We start from the raw sequence: 24815 nt of genomic DNA, 5'->3' as shown, positions 1-24815 counted from the left end.
TTATTTTACTTTAATGTATTAAAAATTATTTACACAACATGAAATAATTCCTATAATCAGGAAACATTGAGAAAGAAAACATCTTCTTCCCTGTTTTCAAATGCAAGTTCTAAAATCTGCTCAACCTGTTTTAGCCATGTGAATGTAAACGGACTGATAGTGGATGTACACGTTATCTGCACAAAAATGCTCAAACACTGCCACAAAAGCATGTGTGCAACTTATTAAATTGGAATAGCAATGGAATGTATCCTAGCTGGATAAAAAGGGCAGTAAAGATGGTGTTTCATGCAGCTAGCTGGTAAAAATGAATTTTATCCTGTGGAACTTTTGTTTTGTTCTTTTTTTTCTCTTTATGCTGAAAATGTCACCTAGACGTTCACAGTAAACATGAGAGACAGAGTGCTGAGGATTCCTATCTTTCTGCATCAGGTGAGCTTCTCGGCCTTCGGCACATAAAAAAAAATACAACAGCTGCAAACACTAATCATTACATTTAGATGTTACAAGGTTTGATTCAAATATCTGAATTTAAACAGCCCCAATTCCTCTGGATCCATAAAGCTTTTTAATAACCAATATTTGGTTTTGGTCCAGGAGTTGTATAAGTTAATTGCTTCATTGTTTTCTGTATCTTAAGCTGAAGATGTCAATAACAATCAAACCCCATTTTCCCGAGTCTTTTCTTTCGCTACCATGAAGCACTAAACTCATACGTCAGGTGTGCCCTAAAGGAATGCTATGTTACTGAATTTTAATTGACTACATGGAAAATCTGCAGAATATGCAATTTTTTTTATCATATTAATTAATTAATCATCAGAGAAATTGATAGTATAGTATTTTAGTAAATAATTATTAGCTGCAACCCTGATATATTTTCCTAAGCTAACACTCTGTGCCAATGTGCACATGTTGTCAACCCTGAGCTAAAGAGGCTGAGGGCGGGGATCAGTATGTACTTCAGAATGTAACGATAATTGAAAAAAAGCATTTTACTGCTTGGGATGTAAAACATTTGCAAAGTGTTTTAAAAAGCCACAGCATTCAGCAGCTAGGTCATAAACACTGTAATTGAACAAGCATTTCAACAGTGAATGCTCATTAATTATTCATGAGCTAAGACAGCCTGACTACTTTGAACAAACAAAGACACACACATATGACATTAATATTATCTAAAACAGTTTTTAGCATTACCGGTCCCACACTTAGCATCAATCTTCATTTTCTACCAACAGATTTCTAACAATTTCAAATCTAATATTCTGGGTGGCAAAGAAGATGTTGAGAGCTTAAAAGGATAAAAAGAAAAGAGAAATGTTCTGTAATCCTGGTAGCCTTCCTGTTCCTGCTGACTCCCCTGTAAAGCACAGAGTGTTACAGCACAGAGTCTTCTCCTTAGTTATTGTAACTGGAACAGTCCAATATGACTTCTTAACTCTTCTCCAGGTGTTTTCAGAAAGGACATAAATAGATACCTTTGACTTTGTCTGTTTTGGGCAGCAGAATGGTCCCTCCTCAACAGCCACTGACTATGAAACATTTACTTCCATAGAATCATAAGATTGCTGTGCATCTTGCATGACTAAGAATGCACCTGCCTTTTTGGCTCCAATCCTCAACACAAAGCTGCAAGAACACAGCTTGAGCAAGGCATGACTTTATTGAACAGCATAGCTGTATGAGTCAAATCAGATGTATTCTTAGAAGCAAATAAACATTACAGCTTTCTTAGCAGTAAAACACACTTAAAAAATAGGGAAGACTGCATTATACAGAACATCACTGGTGAGTTTGTCAAGAGTGGGACTGAAATTATTAATCGGATTATTCATGAAGAGTTGAGTAATCAAATAATAGTTAACTGGAATATGCTGACTCTAAGATATGCCATTTGCTGTAAGAACAACAGTAATTAGCCCAAAACTGTAGAAAAAATGTATGTATTAAAAATTTAAGTTGAAAATTTCTTTTTTGTTCTGTATGCTTAATGTTTATTTTATTCTTTCAAAAATTGCATTTTTATAGTATTTTTTATATTGTCTAAGATAAGTATAAGTGATAAAATAAATCTGCAGAATGTGTAAATGTTTTTATTATTTAATTAATCTTCTGGATATTAAACAGAATACCCAATTACTAAAATAGTCATTATCTTTAGCCCTAGTTAAGAGTAATGCAAGTTAAAGTCATTATTTTGATGCACTGAGAAGCAACAGTCTTCAATAAGATAATTTGTATCAGGATAAAGAATCCCAATGTGGATTTGGAGGTAATTTGGAGGTTATCCTCCGGTATCATAAAACTAGTAGTTTAGATTTAAATGGTCAGTCTGAGTCTTTTTCTCCTCACCAGCTGCAGGAGGCTCTTTCCACTCTGTGAAGTGATGACCCTCAGGTCCGGCTTCCGGCTGTTGACCAACTGAGGGCTGGGTGGAGGTGGGGACTTTGCCGGGACTACTTTTCCCAGGCTGTTGCCATTGGATACGGACAGGAGGCCCGGGGAGGCCCTGGCGCTGATGTAGCCATTAGCTGCAGAGACACAGACACACAGAGGAAAATAACAGCGAGGTTTAGTGAAGAAAAAGGGTGGGAGGAAGTTTTGTTTTGGTCGGCTCTGATGTTTTCAGTGTCTGCCTCTACCTGTGAAGTGTGTCTTGTCTGCCGTCGTTGGTGTGTTTGCCTGTCTCATTAACACGTTGGAACCCTTTTGTCGCACCACATGCTTCTCATCATTTCTGCAGCTCAAACATTGCTTTTTTCTGGTGGCTCTCTGATTTTCTACAGCTCCTTCACATCAAAATCATGCCATGCTCTCTCCAGAACTATTTTATTTCTGCTCTCAGTATTTGTCTCTCTCTCCTGTCTCGTTCCACTCATCTCAGCTTGGTGTAAACAAAAACACATAATTGTCTCTGGGCTCTTTCCATCTTGCATGGTAAGAAAATATCTTCTCTAACAAGTCAGTTTCATGGTCATTAAACCCTGGAAGAAATATTGTCTCTGAAAAAGCAAAACACAATCATTTATGAAAGTTTATTGTTTATCTGCATAATTATGAACTGGAATTACAAAGTGTGTAGATTGAAATCAGTGATTTGAAATGTAAACAAATCCTTTACAATTCAGCAAATAATTGAATAATCCAGAGCACTTTATGCTTCGATTTCATGGTTTTGGTAACATAATGCAGTTTTAAATGAATATTTTTTAAGAAAGCCACATTTTATGTAATGACTTTTAGCTACGCGTAGAGATTATCACTGTATGCTAACCTTGAAAATAACAGACACACCATGTCACAGTACTTGGATAACAATTTAAAAACTAATTTACAACGTAAGTAGGTATAATATACAATTACTTTTAACAGAAAGGGGAGATGTTGCCGTCTGCAGCCGACAATAACCTAATCAGCAGAAGTCCACTAGATAAGAAAAAGGAAAATTGTTGGTTATTTATACAGTTAAGAGCCACAACATTCGCTCTCCACAGAGAAAGTTAGGCAACTGCACAGCCAGGCAGCCTTGAGGTGACCAGTTATTGGTAACGTTTGCCTCTCTGGTTGAATTAATTTGACTGTAAGGATCTTTTTTTATTTGTTTTAATCTGAATAAAGAAAAACCCTTAAATCTAGTAGATGAAATTGATAGTTTAGGTGTTTTGCAAACCAGCTGTTTGGTTTTGTAAATGTAGGTAAAGTTTGGGAGACTACATAATTATGATATGTAACCTCAATACAAAATATAGAATAATGTTGCAAAACCTATTTTAAAATGCAGAAATGTTGAGGGTTTAATAGTACACTAACAATAACAATACCAAGAGCACTGGTTTTGGTTGGAGCCAGCAGCTGACTACTTATAGAAATATAGTTTATACATTGACAAATGGGTTATTAAAACAGTGCTAACTTCTGATTACTGGGCCTCCTTAAATTTGTTACGAGTGTACAGCAATAGGAAAAGAAACAGATTGGCAGTGCACAGCAACAGGTGGGGGCAGGCATCACAGTGTTACTCTATGTTCCAGAGAAAACTTTCTTTGATAAACTACAGCTTTGAAACTGAAACTTTTAAAACCCTGGTATACCTAGATCCAGGAAACCAGCTCAACTTTGCTGACAATGTTCCAAAGCTAAATTTTCCTGGAAAATTAAACATTTTCCACATTATCAAGTTAGCACACTTTCATTTATATGACATTTCCTTAGTTTTGAAGTTATGATTTTCCAGCAGATGATGTATCCAGAATCTGGACACTGGAAAGTCCAGCTTCTGAAATTTGCCATTTTGTCAGTCGTATATAAAAACCTTATTCAAGCGTCAGATTAATACAAGTTTGGCATTCACAGCAGAGCAGAATGTGCAGCTGAGATAATTTGCCTCCCTGTTGTTGAAGAAATATCTAATTAGTTGTAGTATGTGTAGAGTGCCTTGTTGGAGTGTCTGCATTGGCTCTGGTCATAGCATAACATCTAACTTGAAATATTAATATAAATCAGCTTACATTACTGTAAGCACAGCATGTCATTGTTTTCTTTTTAAAAGGGGCATCCCAGAAACATGACAGGCCAAACTGCAGATTATACCGGTGAACACACCTGCCTTTGAAATGGCACAACTGTCACATTCCTCTCCCTTTCACAGCAACACAACCATTGCTCTTAGGATAAATAATACCTGACATGCCATGCTAAAACTGCAGCAAAACAGCTCTGTTTGTCAGCCATTTCTGCTTACTTTGTTTTGACTCCATTTCCACATTTCTGAATATTCTCCACCAAACACTTTTTATTACGGTACATGTCATTATGTGCTGGTTTGGAATCCTACCACAAGTAACTTGTTAAATGTAAAATAAGATGTTGGGAAGTGAAGGCTGGAGGAAGAGAGGTTGGCTGGCTGAGCGTCATGACAACAAGCCTCCAGCAGTCTCCAGCCTGTCTTTGGTGCCGAGGTTAAAAGACAAGTCTATTGAAATGAAGACTGAATCACAGTGTATAAGAGGGACAGCAGGGACTTTCCCACACCGTGACACACACACACACACACACACACAAACAGATGCAGTACTCCCGTCTGATGGGTGGAGAGAGGGTGTGTGTGTGATAGCAGATAGCACTTCTCCATGACGCTGGCTCCAGACGACAGTGGCATGTGACTCTGCTTCATCTCACTTACACACACAGAGCCCATAAACGCAACCTGACAACAACAACAAGTCAATGCTATCTCTGATATCAGCTTAGAGAGAGGGAAGCATGTCAGAGGAGGAGGGGAGGCGGGCAAGGGGGGAAAGACACAAAAGTAGAGAAAGAATGAGGAAAAGAGGAAGGCAAAGGAGGAAGAAGCTTAAACATGTGGTGATATGAACCAAGAAGGCTTTAGTGGTTAAGTAGTTGCAGAGGAAAAATACAAAAAATAATGACAAAGTATGGGTGTTTAGCATAAAAGTAGAGTGTATTCAAGTATCAGTTTAATGTATTTGTGATTAATTGTTTATGTCTGCATCATTTTAAGGGTGGCATCGTGATTTAATCAAATCAATCAAAATACATCTAGTAGGAGCGAAAAAGTCAGGTTTGATGTCCCAGTCCTGTTTATGGTTTTCAAAACCATTAAGCACTGAGGAAGTTCGGAGGGCAAAAGGGAGTTCAGCCCAGGACTAACCAGGTGTACCTAAAGAAGTGGCCAGAATTGCTTTGAAATATGTCATACATCCTGTCATATGAGTAAGTGAAGTTTAAAAATCAATAGTTTTTCTCCAAATTTATTTTTGATGGGACATTATGCAGACCTGTCCGGATGCAGAAGATTGGATCAGTATTTTACCGTCAAATTATTTAATTTATGGGGTTAAACAAAAAGTAAAAACAACAAAAACAACAACAACAGTTCAACAGAGAAATTAACTCCACCACACAATGAACAAAAAGTAAGAAAGTAGAGAAAATGACCAGACTGGATTGGGAGAGACATTATGGAAGAAAAGAATGAAACTGAGGGAGTAAGTGAAGCAGGATATGACAGAGCAGGAGTTCAATGATAGGCAAACAGATAGTAAGATAAGCGCAAAGAAAGACTGGGAACAAGAATAAGTCTACACATTTGAGGAAGGAGGAAGGAAAAAAAATGGCCTATGAATGGAAAACATGCACAGAATGTGGATGATTAAAGAAGTAGGAGAATACAGGAAAATCAGATCAGGGAGTTTCAATGATGAGAAATTGGGGAAGAAAGAGAGATGGAAAAGGAAAAGGAATGAGAGAGGAGTGTGGGAAACTGGAGCAGACATGATGTGCTAAACAAAAAAATGTAGGGAATCAAAGAAAAAAAATCAGCTGGAAGAAAGAAACAGAGGATGCTGCAAACGCATGGAATCACTGAATGTGGTAAGACGAGGAATGCATATCCCAGCAGCCACCTGGGCAAACTGTTCACCTGTGTCCCATCAGTGCAGGGTTCACCCCCACGTCTGCATGTCGACGTCAATGACTGATGGAAATGTGCAGTCAGTTTGTGTTCATGTCTGTGGGAGAAGCGGTGGCTTGGTGGTCACCCAAGAGTTATGAGTTCAACTAACGTGAGTTTTCCTCAGTGAATGTGAAGTTAACATATGTTCTGCAGCTGAACCCAGGTTCAAACAGAGTTCCTTTACAGAATACAGCCTGTAGATGTGGTGTCTTTCTTTGTGTGTTTATACTGTATTACTATCTACAGCTGGAGTTCAGTTCGAATAGGTTTTGATGTACTTTACTAAAACCACGAAGCCTAAAAGCTTAGCTGACCAAATGGTAACATTGACTATTTGTTGGGGTCTGCAGACACTTGTTTCTGAATCACACTATTCAAGTCAGGTCTGAATTTATTTTGATCTCCATTTTTTTCCCTTTAGAACAACAGGACAGGTTTTTGCAGTTTGATGGCTTTCAACAGAGATTTTTTTTAAAGTCATTTGCAAATTTCTTCTTTTTATTAACCTTCTTTTTTTTATCATGATGGTATGATAGACAAAATTACTTCAAAGTGCCATCATTACTGCTCATATACAGCTATGGATGCTAAGAAAATGCTATATTTATAATATTTACACGTTTTAGCAACAAAATAAAACAAGTGCAAAAATCAGAGACAGGTAAAGGAAATTTCCACCTTTACCTTAATTAAGGGTGTACTGACTAACAGAAGCTGGCACCCAGCTTTTGATGTGCTCATTTTAATTCTGCAGCCTTCCACAACAAGCCTGAACACAGCTGCAGAGAGAAAACAACTGAGATTCAGCCTTGCATGTTTTTAAAATGCGTCATACTTTTATGAAAAACTGGTTGCACAACAAAACGGTAACTAACCAGTTATTTTCAAAGACTAGGTTTGCAGGATTTATACAAAAAGACATTTACAAATTCTATCTTGTTTGAGATTTTGAAATTTTGATAAAGAGAAGAGCTGCATGGTGGCACAGTTACAACTGTTGCCTTGCAACATAAATGTCCTCCATTTTTCCTCTTTACTGGTTCAAATCAGTGACTGGAGTCTTTCTGCATGGACTTTGCATGACCTCCATGCACATGTGTGGGTTCTCTCTGAGTGCTCTTGCCAATCCAGGCAATTAGGTTGACTGGCCTCTAAATTGTCCTAAAGTAAGAGTGTGTAAGCATGGTTTTTTGTCCTGTGTGTCTCTGTGTTGCACTCGTCTCTCACCCTAAGCGGGTACAGACAATGCATGGATGGAAAGAGAAATGTACTGGAAAAATAAGTGTAACTATATGGTTATTTTCTGTACAGAAAAGTTTACTTTCCTGCAAATATGAAGTCATTTCATAGCAAAAGCTGACTGTTTGGTTTTGCTTCAGGATCCCATAATGGTAAATGACAGTAAATGTGGAGTTGTAGATGTGGCAAAAGCCTGATTATAATCAATCTGTTAGCAGTTTGCATACTATACATATTCAATGCAGTTTCATTTATTAGTTTTAAGAACTTGCTGCTGAAATTTAATTAACTTTATTTCAATGCTGACATTAAAGCAGAACTCTGAGGACCAATGGGACAATATAGACGAGCATCTGCACTAACAGATGGCGCTAGTGGTGCCTGTGGTACCCAATGGTTCCAGCACATGCCACATTACTGCAGTACTCCTGATTTAAACTGAACTAATGACCCATGTTGTATGTCTCCTCCTTTTTTAATTTTCTGCAGAAAACCAAAATCATCAGACTTTAAATCTTTTATATAAAATGAGAGCAGACTCTGTTGAAAAAAAAAGATAATTGCAGTTTCTTGCTTGATTATACATGGAGGTTCATGCTGGATTATGAGCTGATTTATGCTGTGTGTGTCTTTATGCGTGCAGCTGCGTCCTGCTGAGTGAGTCCCTGAAAGACTTTAAAATGTTTGTGGCTTTCATTCATCTAAATTGCTCGTGTTGATGCATTTCCTTGTAGCCTTAACATGTGTTCTTCTTAGAATATGAGTGTACATGTGTCGGTACCCTCTGTGTGTGTGAGCATGTGTGTCACGTCTCCCATTACGCGAGGCCGGGCGTGGGAATGTGTGGAATGCTGCATGACGTCAATGGTGACATTCCCTGAGCTCTTACTCCCTGGACAACAGCTGAGACCGGCACATCCAAGAGAACAGGAGAAAGAGGAGGTAAGAAGGGATGACAGGAGGAGGGTGAAGACAGGATTAGGGAAGAAGAGTAAAAAAAGGCAAAAGTAAGACTAAAAGGGGTGAGAATAAGACATGACTGGAGAAAGGACATGACAGAAAGAGAGAGGCATAAATAATGAAGGAAAAAGCATCAGAGGACAAAAATACATTGTGCAAAAAGGTTAAAAAGAAAGAAAAGGAATGAAAAAAGTTAAAATGCAAGGGGAGGTAATGAAAACTGTGATAAAAGTGGAGAGTGGATGAGTGCAAAAGGAGAGTGGCCGGCCGTCTGGGAGGATCAGGTTACCTCAGATAACGTTTGAGATGTTGATAGACAACTATGTTGTGACACAATTATAGCAACCTGGAGGGATCACGGGGAGAGCATTTAAACTAAAACACAGCCATCAGCAGCAGAAGCACACGGTTAAATCTACCCCAAATATCTAATAAACTATGACATTCTTGAGTCGATTTTTGTGACTTGGTTGGAGACAGGCTGGAACAGTCTGCAGTGATGCTTTGCAGTAACATGGTCCTGGGTTCAAATCCAGAGTCTTTCAGTATGGAGTTTGAATCTTCTCCCTTTGCATGCATAGATTCTCTCTGGGTACTCCAGATTTCCCCAACAGTCTGAAAACATTATTTTTTTGATTAATTGGTTTATCTAATGTCCTTAAGTGTAAGTGTGTGTGCCTGGTTGTGTGTCTCTGATGCACTGATGGCCTCCACTGGGGGGCACCGCAACTCTCACCTAATTCAACAGCTCCCTGCACCCCTGGAAGGACAAGCAGGAATGGATGAACATTCATCTATCCAACAGCCAGCAATAAAAACTGGTAGCCGTTAGCTGCTACGATATCAAAGTTAGCTTCTGCATCCTGATGCCACCAAATTATGGGCTATTTCACAAATTTCAATTTGATCTTCAAAATCTCAAATAGTTAAAGATCAAAATCTGAAATGGATCATTTTACACAAAGATTTTCAAAACACTTTTTGAGATTTAAGAAACTTTCAAGTCAAATATGACACCAAGGAGTGTTTCAAGACTTCTTTTACACAACATCATTTGACAACCATAGAAAACATAGTATATTGGCTGGACCATTTGATACTGAATACAGATTATTTAAGGCTCTCTCCACAAAAAAGATGGGTGCTATGCAAAATAAAGACTTCCTGTTAATTTGCACTTGTGGAAAAAAACAGAACCAAAATTTAAAAGGAAAAAATCAATGTACCTAGTTTCACACATCCATGCTGGATAGCCAAATATTTTGAAAACAATGAGACCCACTTTGCACATGCATGTCAATTCTCGCTTTCTGTGCCAGAAAAAAACAACCAAGTAGTTTTTCTATTAGATATTTCATACCTACCTCTCTGGTTCCTGCCTCTATAATAAATGCTAAAAAATGTTCATTAAATTTCTTTTAGCAGAGTTGCTAGCCTAGCTATAGCTTGAGTCATAATTAGCATATTCTATCATTGAATTCTGATTTTCACCACCTACTGGTACAACAGAAGTATTACCGTTTTTTGATTGGAGAAAAAAAAAAAAGATCCGTTTAAAAAAAAGATCAGATCAGAGTACTGAAGCTGGCTGGAGCTTCACTGTAATTTTTGTAATCTTTACTCTGTGCAAAGAAAATTAGTTTATCTGAAAATGTTTAATAAAACCATGTTTTGCTCATCCTTCTGGACCTGGTATCATGAATCATCTCATCCCGATGAAGCACTGTTACCCCAAAGAAAAGATAAGTGACGTTAATTTGAATGTATTGATTTATTTTTGGCTCCCTGTAACATGAGAGAAATAATGCTGTCAAGTGAATCCAGAAAAAAAGAGCACCCTCGCCCCGTATCCATTACTGTGGGATGTAGCTGGCAGTATCTGTCCAAACTAATGGGATTTAAGAGGAGAGCTCTGGCCAGTGTCAAAGTCACCTCTGAGGAGAGTCCTGTGCCAAGACAAGGGACTGCTAGATGGTGGGGGGCGGGGACGGGTGGGAGATTATTCCAGAATGAAGACGAGGGGGAACAGCTGAGAGAGACGGGATGAAAGGGGGAGGTGTAGTGAGAGGGAGGAGAAGAGTAGATAAATAAAGAGGGAAAGCAGCGGACGTATAAATGGTTACGCAGATTGTTAACTATGAGTGTCAAAAAAGTAAACATTAGAAAGCTTTTTCATCAGTTGGAGGAAACTTTGAGCCAAGCGTGGCCAACGCAGCGAGTAGTTTATGAATTTGGCAGCATTCTCATTTAAAACTGCTTCTTTTTTCCAAGTTGATTTATTAGACCAGTTTATTCTGACCAACTCTTCTTACTGGTCTGTTTTAATTCTACCAAACTGCTGTTTATACGAGTATGACAGGACTTTCAGACTTTAAGTAAGCCACTTCTTCCAGTCATTCAGCTGTGTGTAATGTTTTGAAATTTAGTTGAGTCATCAATATTCACCTGGAACCATTTTGAAAGTCTGTCCACTTGAAGTGGCTTCATGCATTTCAGGACTGATGTACGTTTACTGACTTTCTTTTTCATCTGGTTTTGAATTTCTCTTGGTCAAACTATGTCGTGTTGCTTTTTGAGATCCTTGTTCATGTTGTCAGACAGACTCTACTTAAATGATAGCCTGCAGGTTTGGCAGCAATGAAACCTTGTTATGTTGAGAAAAATTAAAGTCAGCGTTCCAAAAAAATATGATTAACTCCCAATTTATCAAAGAGGTGATTTTTTTCAACATGTTTGGTTTTTCTATGAATATTTTTGTTTTACAATAAAAATAAAAATAAAAAAATAAAAAAAACCTGAACAAAATCTGTGGAGCGAGTCATTTTTACAGCACTGTTGGTGAATATTTTAGATACTTTCATTCCCTTGGAAAAAAAAAATACTTTCCTTTTTCAAGTGTCTTTCCCTGATGGGTGGACATTTTAAATTACATGTGAAGAACTATTTCACTTCTGCATTTCCATTTATTTTCTAATGGTCAGTTTCACTAACTTTACTTACAGGGAAAAACCCAGACTCACTACTCAGTGCTTAAGAGTACTCTAAAAGGAACTAAAAGCAGAAAAAAAATGAAAAAAGCTAATTTATATGGCTGCTTGAGATAATATAAAGTCACATATCAAATGTACAAATACTGTGAAAGAAACCAGTTTACGTTGATGTTCAGCTGACAGATCAATTTTACTCTCCAAAAACCCAAAATCTGATTTCAAATGCATTTTTTGTAAAATATCTAAATTGCAGAAATATTTCCACTAATTAGCAATACTTGATTTATCTGGGTGGAGCTGTGGACCTAAAGGAGGCTGACATGTCTGACAGAAAACCACTGCCAGGAATGAAATGTTGATCTCACATTCATGGTGGATTTGATCTGGAGCAGGTGTCCGCCTCCCGACTGGCGTAGTGATTTAAACACTTTCAGAATATACTAAAAAATGTTGAGGCTTCCAACTGTGAATAGAGAAACAACAGAAGGCCAGCTGAGGAAACCTACACTAGCTTCGTTGGAATTTTATTGGTTTCTTTTCCTCTTTTTTTCTCTTAGTCATGGACTGTCTTATAACCTGAAACCCTCTCTGTTCTTTGGACTGTTTACAAGCAGCTTGTGCTGTGACCCCCAGCTGTCACCAGTCAACAGGTGCTTACGTGCCTGTGTATAAGCCTGTGAAGGCGACTGTGAGGCTGTTGCCACACAGAAACGATCTGCACTGTTCTCCTCACAAACCCAACTAAAGAAATATAGCTTTTTAAAAGTTCAAAAGATAAAAAGAAACAATAGTGTCTGGTGTGCAGCTGTGTGTTTGTTGCAGTGTGAGATAGTCATTTGTATGATTTTTGAGAAAGGAATAGATTTACTTACGAACTGGACTCGGGCACGCTCCGTTTGAGTTCCCCAAATCTCCTCCTAACATTGCACCTAGCACAGAAAAAAGAAACCCATAAAAACCATGAAAAAGATCTCACATGAAGCAGTATATCTGAACAACCTAAAAACTGATGAACATCCACTTTAAAATAATATCATTAAATCAAGTATGTCATTAAAAAAGTGTTTCTGCTGGCGACGACCGTTTCCTCTCTAAAGCTCCTTAATTAGCCTCAATGCTGCATTTCTAGTTAAAGTGCTGGTTTCATCAAATCTCAATGATACTTATGTTACACTTAGTTACACACAGTAACTAAAGTCATAAAAATGTGACTTTTTTCTATTTGAGCAACATATTAGACCTAAATGTCAGTGTGAAATATTGAATGGATCAAATGTTCTTGTAAAATTCAAAACTGCAAAATAAAGTTCTCATGAGTTTTGTGTTATTGTTTTGACAAGGACAGATTTATTCTCCTTTACGAATCGTAATGCAAATGCTAAAGAGATAACATTATAACTAGAGTTGGTTCTGCTCTGTCCATTAATTCTGTGCCAGGTATTGGTTCTGCTCCAGGTTTCTTCCTGTTAAAGGGGAGTTTTTTTTCATTCTTTCACTACATCCATGCTCAGTATGAAGAAATTCAAAAACTTAATGCAAGCGACTGTGTACTGTTGCAAAACACTCATTCAGTATCAATGAATGCTGCAAGTGAATGCCTTGATGAAATCTGCTGGGTTTCTTTAGTCTGAACATGTTTTAGCCAATTTAAAGAATAAACTGAACTTTGTAGATTGTTTGATTACTAGGATCAACTGCAATGTATGCAGTTTATATGGTTGTGTGATTTGTTCAGACTGACTTTTGCTTCATGTATAGATCCCAACAACGTGGCTTCAATAAAAAGTTTCACCTGGTTAAATCTTCTTCAGCAACTTTCAATTTCATAACCACCTAAATCATTTCTATAATACAATAAACAAACATCAACAAAAACATTACTGCTATATAGATTCATTAAGACGTATTTCATCATGTTCTGTTTACTATTACACCGTTTTTACTATTACCATATTTTCCGGACTATAGACCGCACCTTACTATAAGCCGCACCCACAAAGTAAAAAAAAAAAAAAACAAAACCTGAAAACATACATATAAGCCACACCAAGCTATAGCCGCTGGTATCTCCGCTGCTCTCGGTTTTCCTACGTCCTTAATATATCTGCTATTAAGGATGCAGCCCTGCATCCTTAATGGATTTGTTCATGAGCTTACGTGCAGGGGCTATCGATCTGTCTTCAACTTTAAAGCAGAATCACATGAACTTCTGTGTGTGGTTTCCATGATGAGCGGATATGAGTTTGAAGAAATTTCTCTGTTGTGCCTGCTGCTAGCATGTGCTTGTTCTAAATTAAAATCAGCTCGCTCTTCTTTGATTTCCAATTTTGACTTCCAACGATTCACTTCTTGCTAAAGAGCCCCCTGGTGGTTGAAGAAAAATCCACAGAAAAGCTGCACTGGGCTATCAACCGCATGGTTCAAAGTGTGGGGAAAAAAGTAGCGGTTTAAAGTCCAAAAAATAAGGTATTCAGATAAAATTATTATTCTGAACAGCTCTTCATTCCCAGAGAATTTTCAATTTTAGATTAAAATTATTTCTATTATGACAGAAAATACCAGACATATTTTGACCTGCACAATATTACATTTCATTTGATACTGTACTATAAATATGTAAAAAACTGTAGTCGGAAAGGACAGTTTGGATGCAGCATCTGGTAGGTAATTTCTGCTCTCTATGTCAGCCAGTGGGATGGTCATTCATTGCTCCTGATGCTGATTTTAGTGACCCAGATGCTCATGGACAGTGATGGGATCACGATAACAGGAAAAAAATAAATAAATAAATAAAAGAAGAAAGATGCCTTCACCGCAATTGAGATTGTCTTTGCAATATTCAAAGATGTCACAAAAACATTATTTTCTTAATTTGAAAAAAGACAGTAAGCCAAGTGTTTAGGAGTCTTTTCAGCTTCTGAAGCTGTAAATAAATGGGGAAGCGGGAGTGCAGCGGGGCATCCACGAGTATTACATGAAACTCACTCTCTTCACAGAATGCCATGTTATGAAAGATGCTGTAATGCATTTGTTGCACGTTACATCACCTAATTCTGACTTACAATGAGATTACGCCGGTCGGAACAAAGCTTGGTAGGTAACCCTGTCTGAGACGCAAAAATGGGACACAAATCCTTTTAGTCAGAGGGGTTGAAGGATTGGTTCCCTCCACAGACAAAGTGCGTGCATGCAGCGGTGCGCCGACGTCAGTCAAAGAAATTCTGGATTTATGCTGTTATGAGAAGCGTGTTCTTGTTTGAGAGAAAAATACACAGACAGCTGAACGCAACATCTGCACGCAGACATGGTTCCTGTCTACTCTGAAAATTCACCGGTTGATGCATAAACTGTGGCTCCACAGAAAGTGCGCTTAATGAAAAAGACTTTAAGTCACAAAATCACCATGACAACTGTGTCTGCTTAAGGTGGATCAAATCACTTCAATTAACGGAGTCATTAAGGAATCAGGACTTTGACGTGTGGAAGACCGATATGCAAACTGATTGCTTTGGGCAAAAATGTTAAAAGGAACAAATATGAAAATCATGACAACCAACAGAGAGACAGTGTAGCTTGAACATATAAATATGCATCCACATGAATTAGGGAATCAGCAAAAAGTTTAATTATTTCATGAAAAAACTTCTATGTTATAGAAATTCATGACATACAAAGTGAAGTATCTGTTGCATTAATTTCCATTAATTTTGAGGATCTTGGCTTACAGCCAATGTAAGGTCATGTAGCTTTTTTTTCTTTATTTGTTGGTGTGTTACTCAGCCTGAACCTGTCAGCTTAAACAAGACACCAGAGGCAACCAGCCTTACCGAATGTAGAAATGCGTAATAATTCAAAATGATCATACAGTGGCTTGTAAACATGGAGAAAGTCTAATAAAACAAAATGCGTCTCCATTTATGGACATTGTCCTCTTATGTTGAAACCAGCTTTGCTGATTTCTTCTCTTCTTATTTAGAGGAAGTTTTGAAATCTTCTAATCTCTTCCTGTGCGTCATAAGCTAATGTTACAGAAGATTCATGAGAAACCGTGTTCCAAGAAAGAAAAATAGTCTCCCTGGAAGAGGAACTGTAAATAAAAAGCTGCTAATCCTCAAGCTGATCAATCAACAGCTGTTATTGAAACAGGAAGTCTCCCTATCTGAAAAGGCCACAGCTCATTGATCAATGCAACCACAGTTGAACTGTGAGGAGACAGAGGAACCAAAGCTTTCCAGCTGTGTTCCACATGTTTTCTTACCTGCGCTGGCCGGTCGTTGCGGTAACCCTGGCGACACGGTGTTCCTCTGCAGAGGCTGTTGCTGTGGTGACAAGAGGCGGGGATCTGTGAGGGTGGAGGTGACGAAGGAAGTGGTGGTGACCAGCGCGCCAGCGGGATTGTTGCTGAACTGGAGGGCCGCCGCTGCATTCTGATTGGTCACTGGCACGGTGACTGGCATCGGGAAGGTGGGCTGTGGGACAGTGGACTGGTGGAGAGACAGGAAAAGGGCGGAGTTTAAAGGGGGGCCAAGTTTAACCCCACATCACATATAGAAACAGAGTGGTGATCAGTTAGTGATCAGCAGCAGTGTCAACGAGCCTGCAGGTGACATCCACACAACACAACCAACCAATCACAGCAAGAAGAGCTTTGTGCAAACTGAAATGAAGTAAATTTAAAGAATTGTCTTCCAGTCAAATTTGATCTTCAAATATGGAACATTCTGTTAGCTATTGTTATTACATAAATAAGAAAAGCATATTCCCATGGGGACTGGGATCTTTTATCTATTATTATATTTTTATCTTAAGAGTCAAGGTTGAATAGAGATTTAGTATATTTAGTATTTTTAGAAATATATAAATAACCAAAAGCTGAATATTTCACAGTAATGGCTCTTTTTACTTACATGATAAAACTTTACAATTATAGAATGTCTTTTGGATTCAAGATATTAAAGGCTTAAGATTTGTGTGGTATAAAAGTAACTTTTAAAGAATTTACAGTTTAAAATACAAACAGCTTTTTTTAATAAAAAAACTGCAAAATTGAAAGTTAACCAGTAAAAACAAACATTTTTAATATTTCTTTTCAAAATGCAGACTACCAAATTTAATTGTGATTGCTAAATATTCAGATATAGATATATAAAAAAGAAAATCTAAAAACTGGAATCAAACATCTTCCTAAACATATTTAAGGGTTTTTATGTTGCTGGAGAGCTAAAAGCATCTCATGCAAAAATTTTTGCTCAGCCAGGATCCAAATAGTCAAAATCTCTGAGCTGTCTCTTTAAGTAAATGGTTTTAAAAATTAATTCTTCAAATACTTTCCACACACACTCCCACTGACACACATACTCGCTGAGTTGTAGCATGCAAGGTGACTTGGTGAAAAGGCTGAAAAGCTGTGTTGCCTTTCACGTCTCATGCCAAGTTAAAACTCTTGTTGCAGCAGCAAGTTGTTGCTTCAAGTTATTGGTGACATCTCATTGCATGCGTGTCAAATTCCTGCAATCCCACCCCCCTGAGCCTCCCACCCCAGTTGACGTGTCCTTCTCTAGAGAAGGTCAGAAATGATCCTGCAGGAGCTCACTACCCCAAATTTACTGGATCTCATCTCAAACGGCACAAATTACAGAGATATGATCTATTTACTGAAACTTGTCTCTTTTTGAAGTCTACACTGTAAATTGAGTTGATGAAACCTGATAACCAGACTGCACAGGGTGTTAAAAAGAAGAAAAAAAAAATAAGGCCAAGGACCTGAGGTTGTCCAGCCACACAAGCCATTTCACCCGGTTTCAACTCAATCTGAAAGAAGGACTTCTATATTTGGAATATGGGCCACCGCTGCTCTGTACTGTACTCGTACTGCCTGAGACCCAGTTTAATGGAAATAAGGGCAGTCGGACCTTCCTGCCCTTGATCTTCACCTCTGTTCTGTCTGCAAGTTTAAAAAAATAAATTGAAATTGAAAAAAATCTAGCTTTTTCTATTTCCGTCCTAAAACTACAATCCAATAAAAGGTCATATCCACTTGGAAAATTTTAGGCCTGTAAAGCCAAGAATCACTCCTTTTCCTATGTCTAAGTCTTAGGGCCGCAGATCTAATCCAAAGGTTGCCATATACCAGTAAACCCCCAACAGATAGCTTTGAATGTACCAATTAGGCTGCAAAGTGGAGATCTGCAAAGGGAATGTGCAAACAGAACCGTAGGTGGTGACCTGGGATGGTGAAGAAAGCAGTTGAGAGCACTGCAGCACTGCACACTGGCCAAGCGGAAGGTGAAGGGAAAGGATGGATTAATGGCATGGGTAGGTGGGGTGGGGGGGGAGGGGGTCAATGCAAAGAGGGTGGAGGTGAGTAAACACAGAGGCAGGACTGGAAGTTATTTATCCTCCGGAGTAGAGGGCGAGGGGGTGTTTTTCTTTTATTTCTATTATTGATGGAATCAGTAGAAAGCATTTTAATTTAAAAAGGTTTCTTATTTTTAATAGACAATCATACTGAAACACATAATTTACCTCACAATTAAGCTGGATTTGCAAGGAGAATTTACTTTATTCATCAAGTAAGAGATGGAACATCATGTTAAAAAAAAAAAAAAATGCACAATAGGAGAAAATTTTTAAATGGAAAAAGAATTGACTAGCAAAGATTAAAACTGATCAGTCAAGCCTCTATCAAATTCCTTCTGTTTTTCAAACTTATTTGCAAACTTTACTACTGACTGTTCACTTTTTGGACCTGATTTGACCTTAGAAAATTAAAAATAATTAAAATGCATATGAAAAATGCCCCATTTTCGTCAAATCCCAACTATTTCCCCATCAGGTGATCTTTCCTTTCAACCACATGCTGAATGATCTTACTGATGACCTCACTTCAAAATCTCTACACACATCTTGTAAATGTTTATTCTAACTTGTCTTCTGACTTTTTATGCACTTTGTTACATGGAAACCAAATAAACCAAACCAATTAGTTCACGTTTTCCCACTCCGACACATTTACAATCAATGCTCCCGAATGCAGACGGGAGGGTTAGCAGGAATGACGTCCATCCTCTTACAGATTTAGGGTGAAGGATGGGAACTGAGGAGGAAAAAATAAACCTGCTGCGTAAATAATTGACCAGGAGATTTTCTGGAGGCTCATGTGAAAAAGCTCAAGGCCTCGTCTGTGAGAAATGAACAAAAACAAGGGAGAGAAATCTAACCTATTCTGCCTCGTAGGAGTTCTCTCAACAAGGGCGTGTTTACAGGATGCAAGGTTAAATCAGAATGAATTAAACTCACGGCCCAGTTGTCCCGCTTCTCTTTTGTCCTCAAAGCTTTTTGAGATTTTATTGTGAAAATATATATGAATGCATTTGTTCTTTTCTGTTTGCAAATTAATGTCTGAAAGAGAGATCAGCTTTTATTTTACTCACTAATATTAAGTAAGCTTTTACGAAACTTAAAGGTTTTATCTGGATCTTTCTAAATTAATTGTAGGAGATTTTGACTTTGCAGAGAGAATAAAAAAAACATTTACATAGAATTAAAATATAATCTCTTAGATTTACCACTACGAATGCTACTTTATGAAAAAGACTATGTTCTGTTAAACATCTGAATATGAAATTTCATGTGATTTCATATGCAGGAGTGTCAGTTTTATTGTGTTTCACTTTGCATCTATACAGAGCCTTTAGTGAGTCAAGATATTCAGCTCCTTGCTCAAGGGCTCTATGGAGGCGGTTGTGAAAAGGAACAAATCTATTTCTTATTCAATTTAGAAACTCTGAATCACAGAACCAGAAAAAGGCTCAAATCAGAGAGCCGTCGGACGAAAAAAGCCTCCCTTTATTTATTTATTTATTTCGCCAACCACATTGCCAAACTAACGGGAACAGATACGTTAGCTCCGGGGTCCTCGAGCCAAGTGTCCTGCCTGTTCTGCCTCACCACTCTCTCGCTGCCTCGGGAGGCATTTTAGTACAAGTGGGATTAAGCATGTATATCCCGGCCCCTAGCTGTCATGCAGGGGATTATGTCGAAGAGGGAAGGAATGGCGGGTGAGGCTGAATTCTCCAGTTTGCTTGCTGCCACTAAAAGGTGAGTTGGGTGAAACAGGTACGCAGAAAGGCTGGCGGTGGCCAGTCCAGTGACGCCTGACCAGAAGGCAATCAATGCGCACGGAGAGCTGCACATCTCTAAGGGTGGTAGATTGAATGCTATTCTTCTCCTGCCATGCCTCTTTCTTCAGAGAAAAGCCTTTAAGAGCCGTTTCGGCTCAGGCAGCACAGAGAGGCTGAGTCAAAGTCAGGAGGACAAAAATTCATTGAACTGATTAAACTGAGAGGTGCTCTAATCAGGGATGAGCTCAACCAATGAGAAGGCTTCTCAACAGGCTTTTCTTACTTTTTTTTATTTATCATCAACATTGAGACATAATTGTCAATACATGGCTTATATGGTGCCTGTCAAGACTATCAATGTTCTCTGAGACATTTTTTTTAAATTTCTTGATGTAAAAGGAAATGTGTAATTGATAAGATTATGATGTTTTTATTATGTAAAGCATTTTGAACTGCTTTAGTTTGAAATGTGCCATAAAATAAACTTGAATTGACTTAAAGAAAAAAATATAGTAAATGTCAAAGATTTCCAAAGGTTGTGCAGATGATTTGAGTTTATATTTCTTACCATAAAACAATCTAATAAGCGTGTTGTGCATCTATATTCAATATCCTTTTCTATGATGCAGAGCACCTCCACCTATATGTGGTTCAGTATTGGTGGAATGTACTGGAACTCCAAATAACTTGCACAAAATCTGCCTAGTCACAGATTTTTTCGTACAGTGCATTAAAATATTTGGAAGAAAACGCAGCTTAGTAAGATGAACTACCTAAACACAATGCTACTAGACATGCTATTGGCTGGAATTTGCAAAGCAGCCAATCAAGAAGCAGCAGGATACTTTTTGCCTGCTGACTAGAGTTGATGAAACAATGGGTGGAGCAGTTGAAGAAAACTTGTTGAAGGTCTAAAAATACTAACTGGGTGTTAGCATACTAACTGGGTTGGAGGTTTACCTCCCCGCAGGACAATACCCCTAAAAATACAGCCGTTCCACAAGGGTTACATGGACATGGTTACAAATGGTCCAGTCAAAGTCCAGATCTAAAGCAAACTGAGGATATGTGACAAGACTTATAAACTGCTCTTCACAAATGTTCTCCATCCAACCTGACTGAGCTAGAATTATGTTTCCTAAGCAGTACAGGCAAACATGCCAGCTTCCAGAAACAGAAGACAGATTCCACCAAAAAACACCTGGTTCTATAAAGTTCTAATTCTGGGGCGCCGAATCGAAATTCAAACTCATTCATTTACTTCCACTTCGAAATTATGCATTAGTTTTGTCTTGTTCTTCACATAACATAAAGCTTATGGATGTGTTTGACTTAAGAGAATTTTCAACGTGTATAAATACTTTTGAAGGCCACTGTTCAAGAATCCAGAAAAAAACTGTTACTTTGAGCAACTTTGTTATTCTGATATAAATGTATAATTAACACTCCGAGTTAATTACGGAGCAGAGAAAGTAAAAGAGGACTTTTCTACCCAGATCAAACTGGTCCAACTCTTCTGCAACACCTAAACGTGACTGAGTCTCCTCCCAAGTGACCAATCAGACAGGCAGGCAGACAGTAAGAGGGGCTGTAAATTAAATGCTCCTCATTAAAATGACATTAATTGCATTATTGAGCACAGGGGGGGAAAAAAATGAATCACAGGGAAGTTGGCAGAGGAACGGAGCGGTAAAAGGGGTTTGGCAGCGTGCCAGTCAGGAGGCAGAACCTGGATAATGTCAGGCGCACATCCAGGCAGAGAAGCAGAACTACACACAGTCTTAACTGACCTCACTAATACTGTTAACATCCGGCAGATAATAACTGCAACCTCTCTGGCTTTTTAAACTGTGGTGCGCGCTTTGTGTCTGAAGTCACACAATTCTTTCTTTAATATTGCGGATTATTACACGAGTCCCATTTTCAGGCAAGAAATCGGACTGCTTAAAGGCATGCTCTCAACATGTTGATTATTCCCATAAAAGATGATTTCCCCCTGCAATTTCCAGTTGCTATGCCAGCTTTTATGAAAACCAGAGACCTAGTTAATGCTTCTCGCTCTCTTTTGCAGTTTCTCATAGTTAAGAGAACTTGCAAAGACATTAAAACTGTTTTACAGCAATAATACTACTAAGGTTGCTCTTCACGGTGGTGACTAGAGATGAAAAATCCCATTACAACATCTGGCATTTGGTGTTGAGATTACTTGTTTTACGACCTTTTAATGCCGTATTGTCACGTTTACAGCACTACAAATGGGTTGCATTTTATTACAAGGGAAAAAATTGGTTTGTAAACAATTATATTTGCAATCTAAACCATCATTTTTTTATTGGAAATGGTCTAGAGGTAACATAGGGTATATTCAGGTGTCAACAAGTCAAATAGACTTTAAGACTTTCTTAATGCCACCTTGAATGAAATTTAAGACCAACAGAACTCACGGCGTCCGTATATGGCTCTTGCCAGCAGCTTTGCATTTTTCACGCTGCATACGGCTCTCTACATCCAATCTTAAAATTATTTTTGCACAGAATGTAACTAGTTTCATCTGAGTTGGCAACAGAAGTGAGCCAGTGGCGAAGACAAAACATGATGGACACCAAAACCCTACTTATCTAGCTAGCTATCAAAGGGTGTATTAGCAGTGAGTTACTAGTAGCATCGGCCGCCTCGAGTCACATGAAGATATCTGTGTGCAACTCAAACATTTGCCTGATAGAAACGCACCATGAGAGAAGAAAAAAACAACATAGAATATATGAGATTAAATAATTTTGCAACGACAAAATTTAAGATCTGTGATTATGTATTTAAGGCCTGCATAGATTTTATTCCAAAGAATTTAAGACATTATAAAACATTTATAGGGATGCACAGACACCCTGTAACAGCAACATTAGTAGAGTGGGCACATTAAAACAGCTTGAACCTAAAGAAAAAAAATATTTAAATCAACACTTCTCAGCTAAAAACAACAGTTGTTAGTTAGATTTGACTGCTCTGCCTTGGGTTTCTTTTTCAACAACACCATGATGGATAACGGCTTAAGGGCGGTGGTTTTAGGGTGGAGAGAGAGGTGATTGTTGGTAAGAAGTGAGGGGGAGAAGGTAAAAGGAGTTGAGGGGATATAGGAAAGGCAAGTGCTCTGTGAGTATTCAGACCGCCTTTAGCACCCGGAGACTTTATTTCCGGTCAGCAGCAGCAGCAACATGAGGAGGGGGGCTGGGTTGCACAGAATGGTGGGAGGTACTCACTGACAGCCTATAGTTCTGCATCATTTTATCAAACTCCTCGTCAATTTTTTTGTATTTCTCCTCAGTGCGGGGGGTGAGGGAGAAGGGCTCCTCGGGGTCTGGGCTCTCAGAGTCCCGGTGCTCTTTCTTGTTCAGAGCCTTCGTTCCCCGTACAACAGAAGTAGAGGCCACAAAGACAGAGAGAGAAAAATAGAGACAGAGGAGACGGCAGATAGAGAAAGAGAAGGAGAACAGAAAGAGTAGGTTAGAAAAGGTGACAAAGGTGTGACGGTACTCACGCCATAGCGTTTGAAGAGGTTGTCCAGGTCTTCGGTCTTGCGATCGTTTAGCGGACTTTGGTCGATGGAGTCGTCGCCGTCGGGCTCGGGGCTGTTGCAGCCATTAAAGCCTTTCTTTCGCAACGTCTGAAGCGGTCAGAAAAGGGTAGAGGAGGAGAAGGAGGAGGCACATTTACATTTCATTATCATGCACATTTCTCATCACCGCTTTTTACTTTCCAACACCAGTTTTCAGGCCATTTTCAGTGCTCAAACACAAATGAACATCTTGACTGCACCATATGTACGGACTCCTACACTGTTCATTGAATTAAAAAGGAAGCCGTTAAGGTTAGATGAACAATTTGACCCAAATGATGACATCAAACAGATTTTTCTGGAGGCATTTTCTACAAGTGGGAAAAAAAGTGACCTCTGATAAACCTTGATTGATTTCTCAGGTCAACATTTGTAACATCAGCCTCCCACGTGAAAGCAAGTTATTACCAGCCAAACTGCCCTTGCTCACCCTCGAAGTCCTCCATGGAGGTCTTGGCTTAAAAAGGTGAGGAAATTAAAGATTCCGCTTGTAAACTATGACGGCTTTGAAATCAAAGACATCAAAATTAATCACCCATCCTTAGCAATGTGAACATAATGTGGTAGGTACATAAGAAAATTGCTTCTTTTCAAACGTGCTCTCCAAATCAGAAGAAGGCATGGGCTAGTAAACTGGTATTAAGTCATGAAGAGTTCCAACATGTTCTCATTTAAAATTCCACACTTTTCCAAAGTCAAATTGCCTTAGTTCTCAGTTGCTAATATCATATTGAGCCACAAAATATAAAAAAATAAATAAATTCCTGGCAGATTTTGTACAATTGGCAAACATTAAATATAAAAGTCTTGAAAACCACAGACTGCAAAGAAAGGAGGTAAGGAACGGAAGTAAAGACAAGGAAAGAGGAGAAGTGAATGAAGACAGAAAAAGTATTGAATGAAATATAGGAATAAAACTAAAAAAAGAGGGAAAGTATGAAATAAAAAATAAGATAAAAAAGGACACAGGGAAAAATAAAAAGGACATAAGAGAAAGGAAAGAAAGCACAACGGCAAAAAAAAAAAAAAAAAAGATTAATTGTAAACAAATGTTATAGAAATATAACCCAAAAATGTGATATCTTTTTTTCATACTTATTGACATTTTGTACAAATGGAATGGGAAAGCCAGCTAAAGCTATAAGGTGGCATTAGCATCTCGGCTAGCACCGGAGGTATATGGCAGGAGAAGAGGAGGGGAGAGGAGAGCACCAGAAAGAGAGGCTCTTATTTTGAGAGGATTCTGCTAAACAAGATTTGCTGTTAAGTAGCTTTACTTTGTGGGCCCTTGACCAGGCAGATAAATCCTCACAACAAACTGGATTGTTAACTGGAGAGAGAACATCTACTGTGGACCCAGTAAAAGCTTTGGTCCAGAGCAGCCGACAATGGTGATACGAAACAACAAAACA

General features: G+C 38.4%; 1 protein-coding gene across 7 annotated transcripts in view; it reads right to left on the bottom strand.

Annotated features, from left to right (window-relative positions):
* Positions 1 to 24815, bottom strand: part of mef2d (myocyte enhancer factor 2d) — a 110417-nt gene that overhangs the window by 22222 nt on the left and 63380 nt on the right. For 4 of the 7 annotated variants that reach the window (XM_088013643.1, XM_088013647.1, XM_088013645.1 and 1 more), the window contains exons 4-7: positions 23048 to 23185; positions 15926 to 16151; positions 12540 to 12596; positions 2356 to 2534 (exon numbers count right to left, since the gene is read on the bottom strand). In XM_088013643.1, coding sequence (XP_087869769.1) covers positions 2356 to 2534; positions 12540 to 12596; positions 15926 to 16151; positions 23048 to 23185 — 600 coding nt within the window. Of the gene's footprint in view, positions 1 to 2355; positions 2535 to 12539; positions 12597 to 15925; positions 16152 to 23047; positions 23186 to 23325; positions 23452 to 24815 lie in introns of all 7 variants that reach the window. The other 3 variants (XM_088013646.1, XM_088013648.1, XM_088013649.1) reach the window with 2 other exon arrangements.

This window comes from Poecilia mexicana, unplaced genomic scaffold, assembly GCF_051168715.1.
Source record: "Poecilia mexicana isolate PSO_F unplaced genomic scaffold, ASM5116871v1 scaffold_16, whole genome shotgun sequence".
In the NCBI taxonomy this organism is placed as follows: Eukaryota; Metazoa; Chordata; class Actinopteri; order Cyprinodontiformes; family Poeciliidae; genus Poecilia; species Poecilia mexicana.
This window is presented reverse-complemented; position numbering and strand designations above follow the sequence as displayed.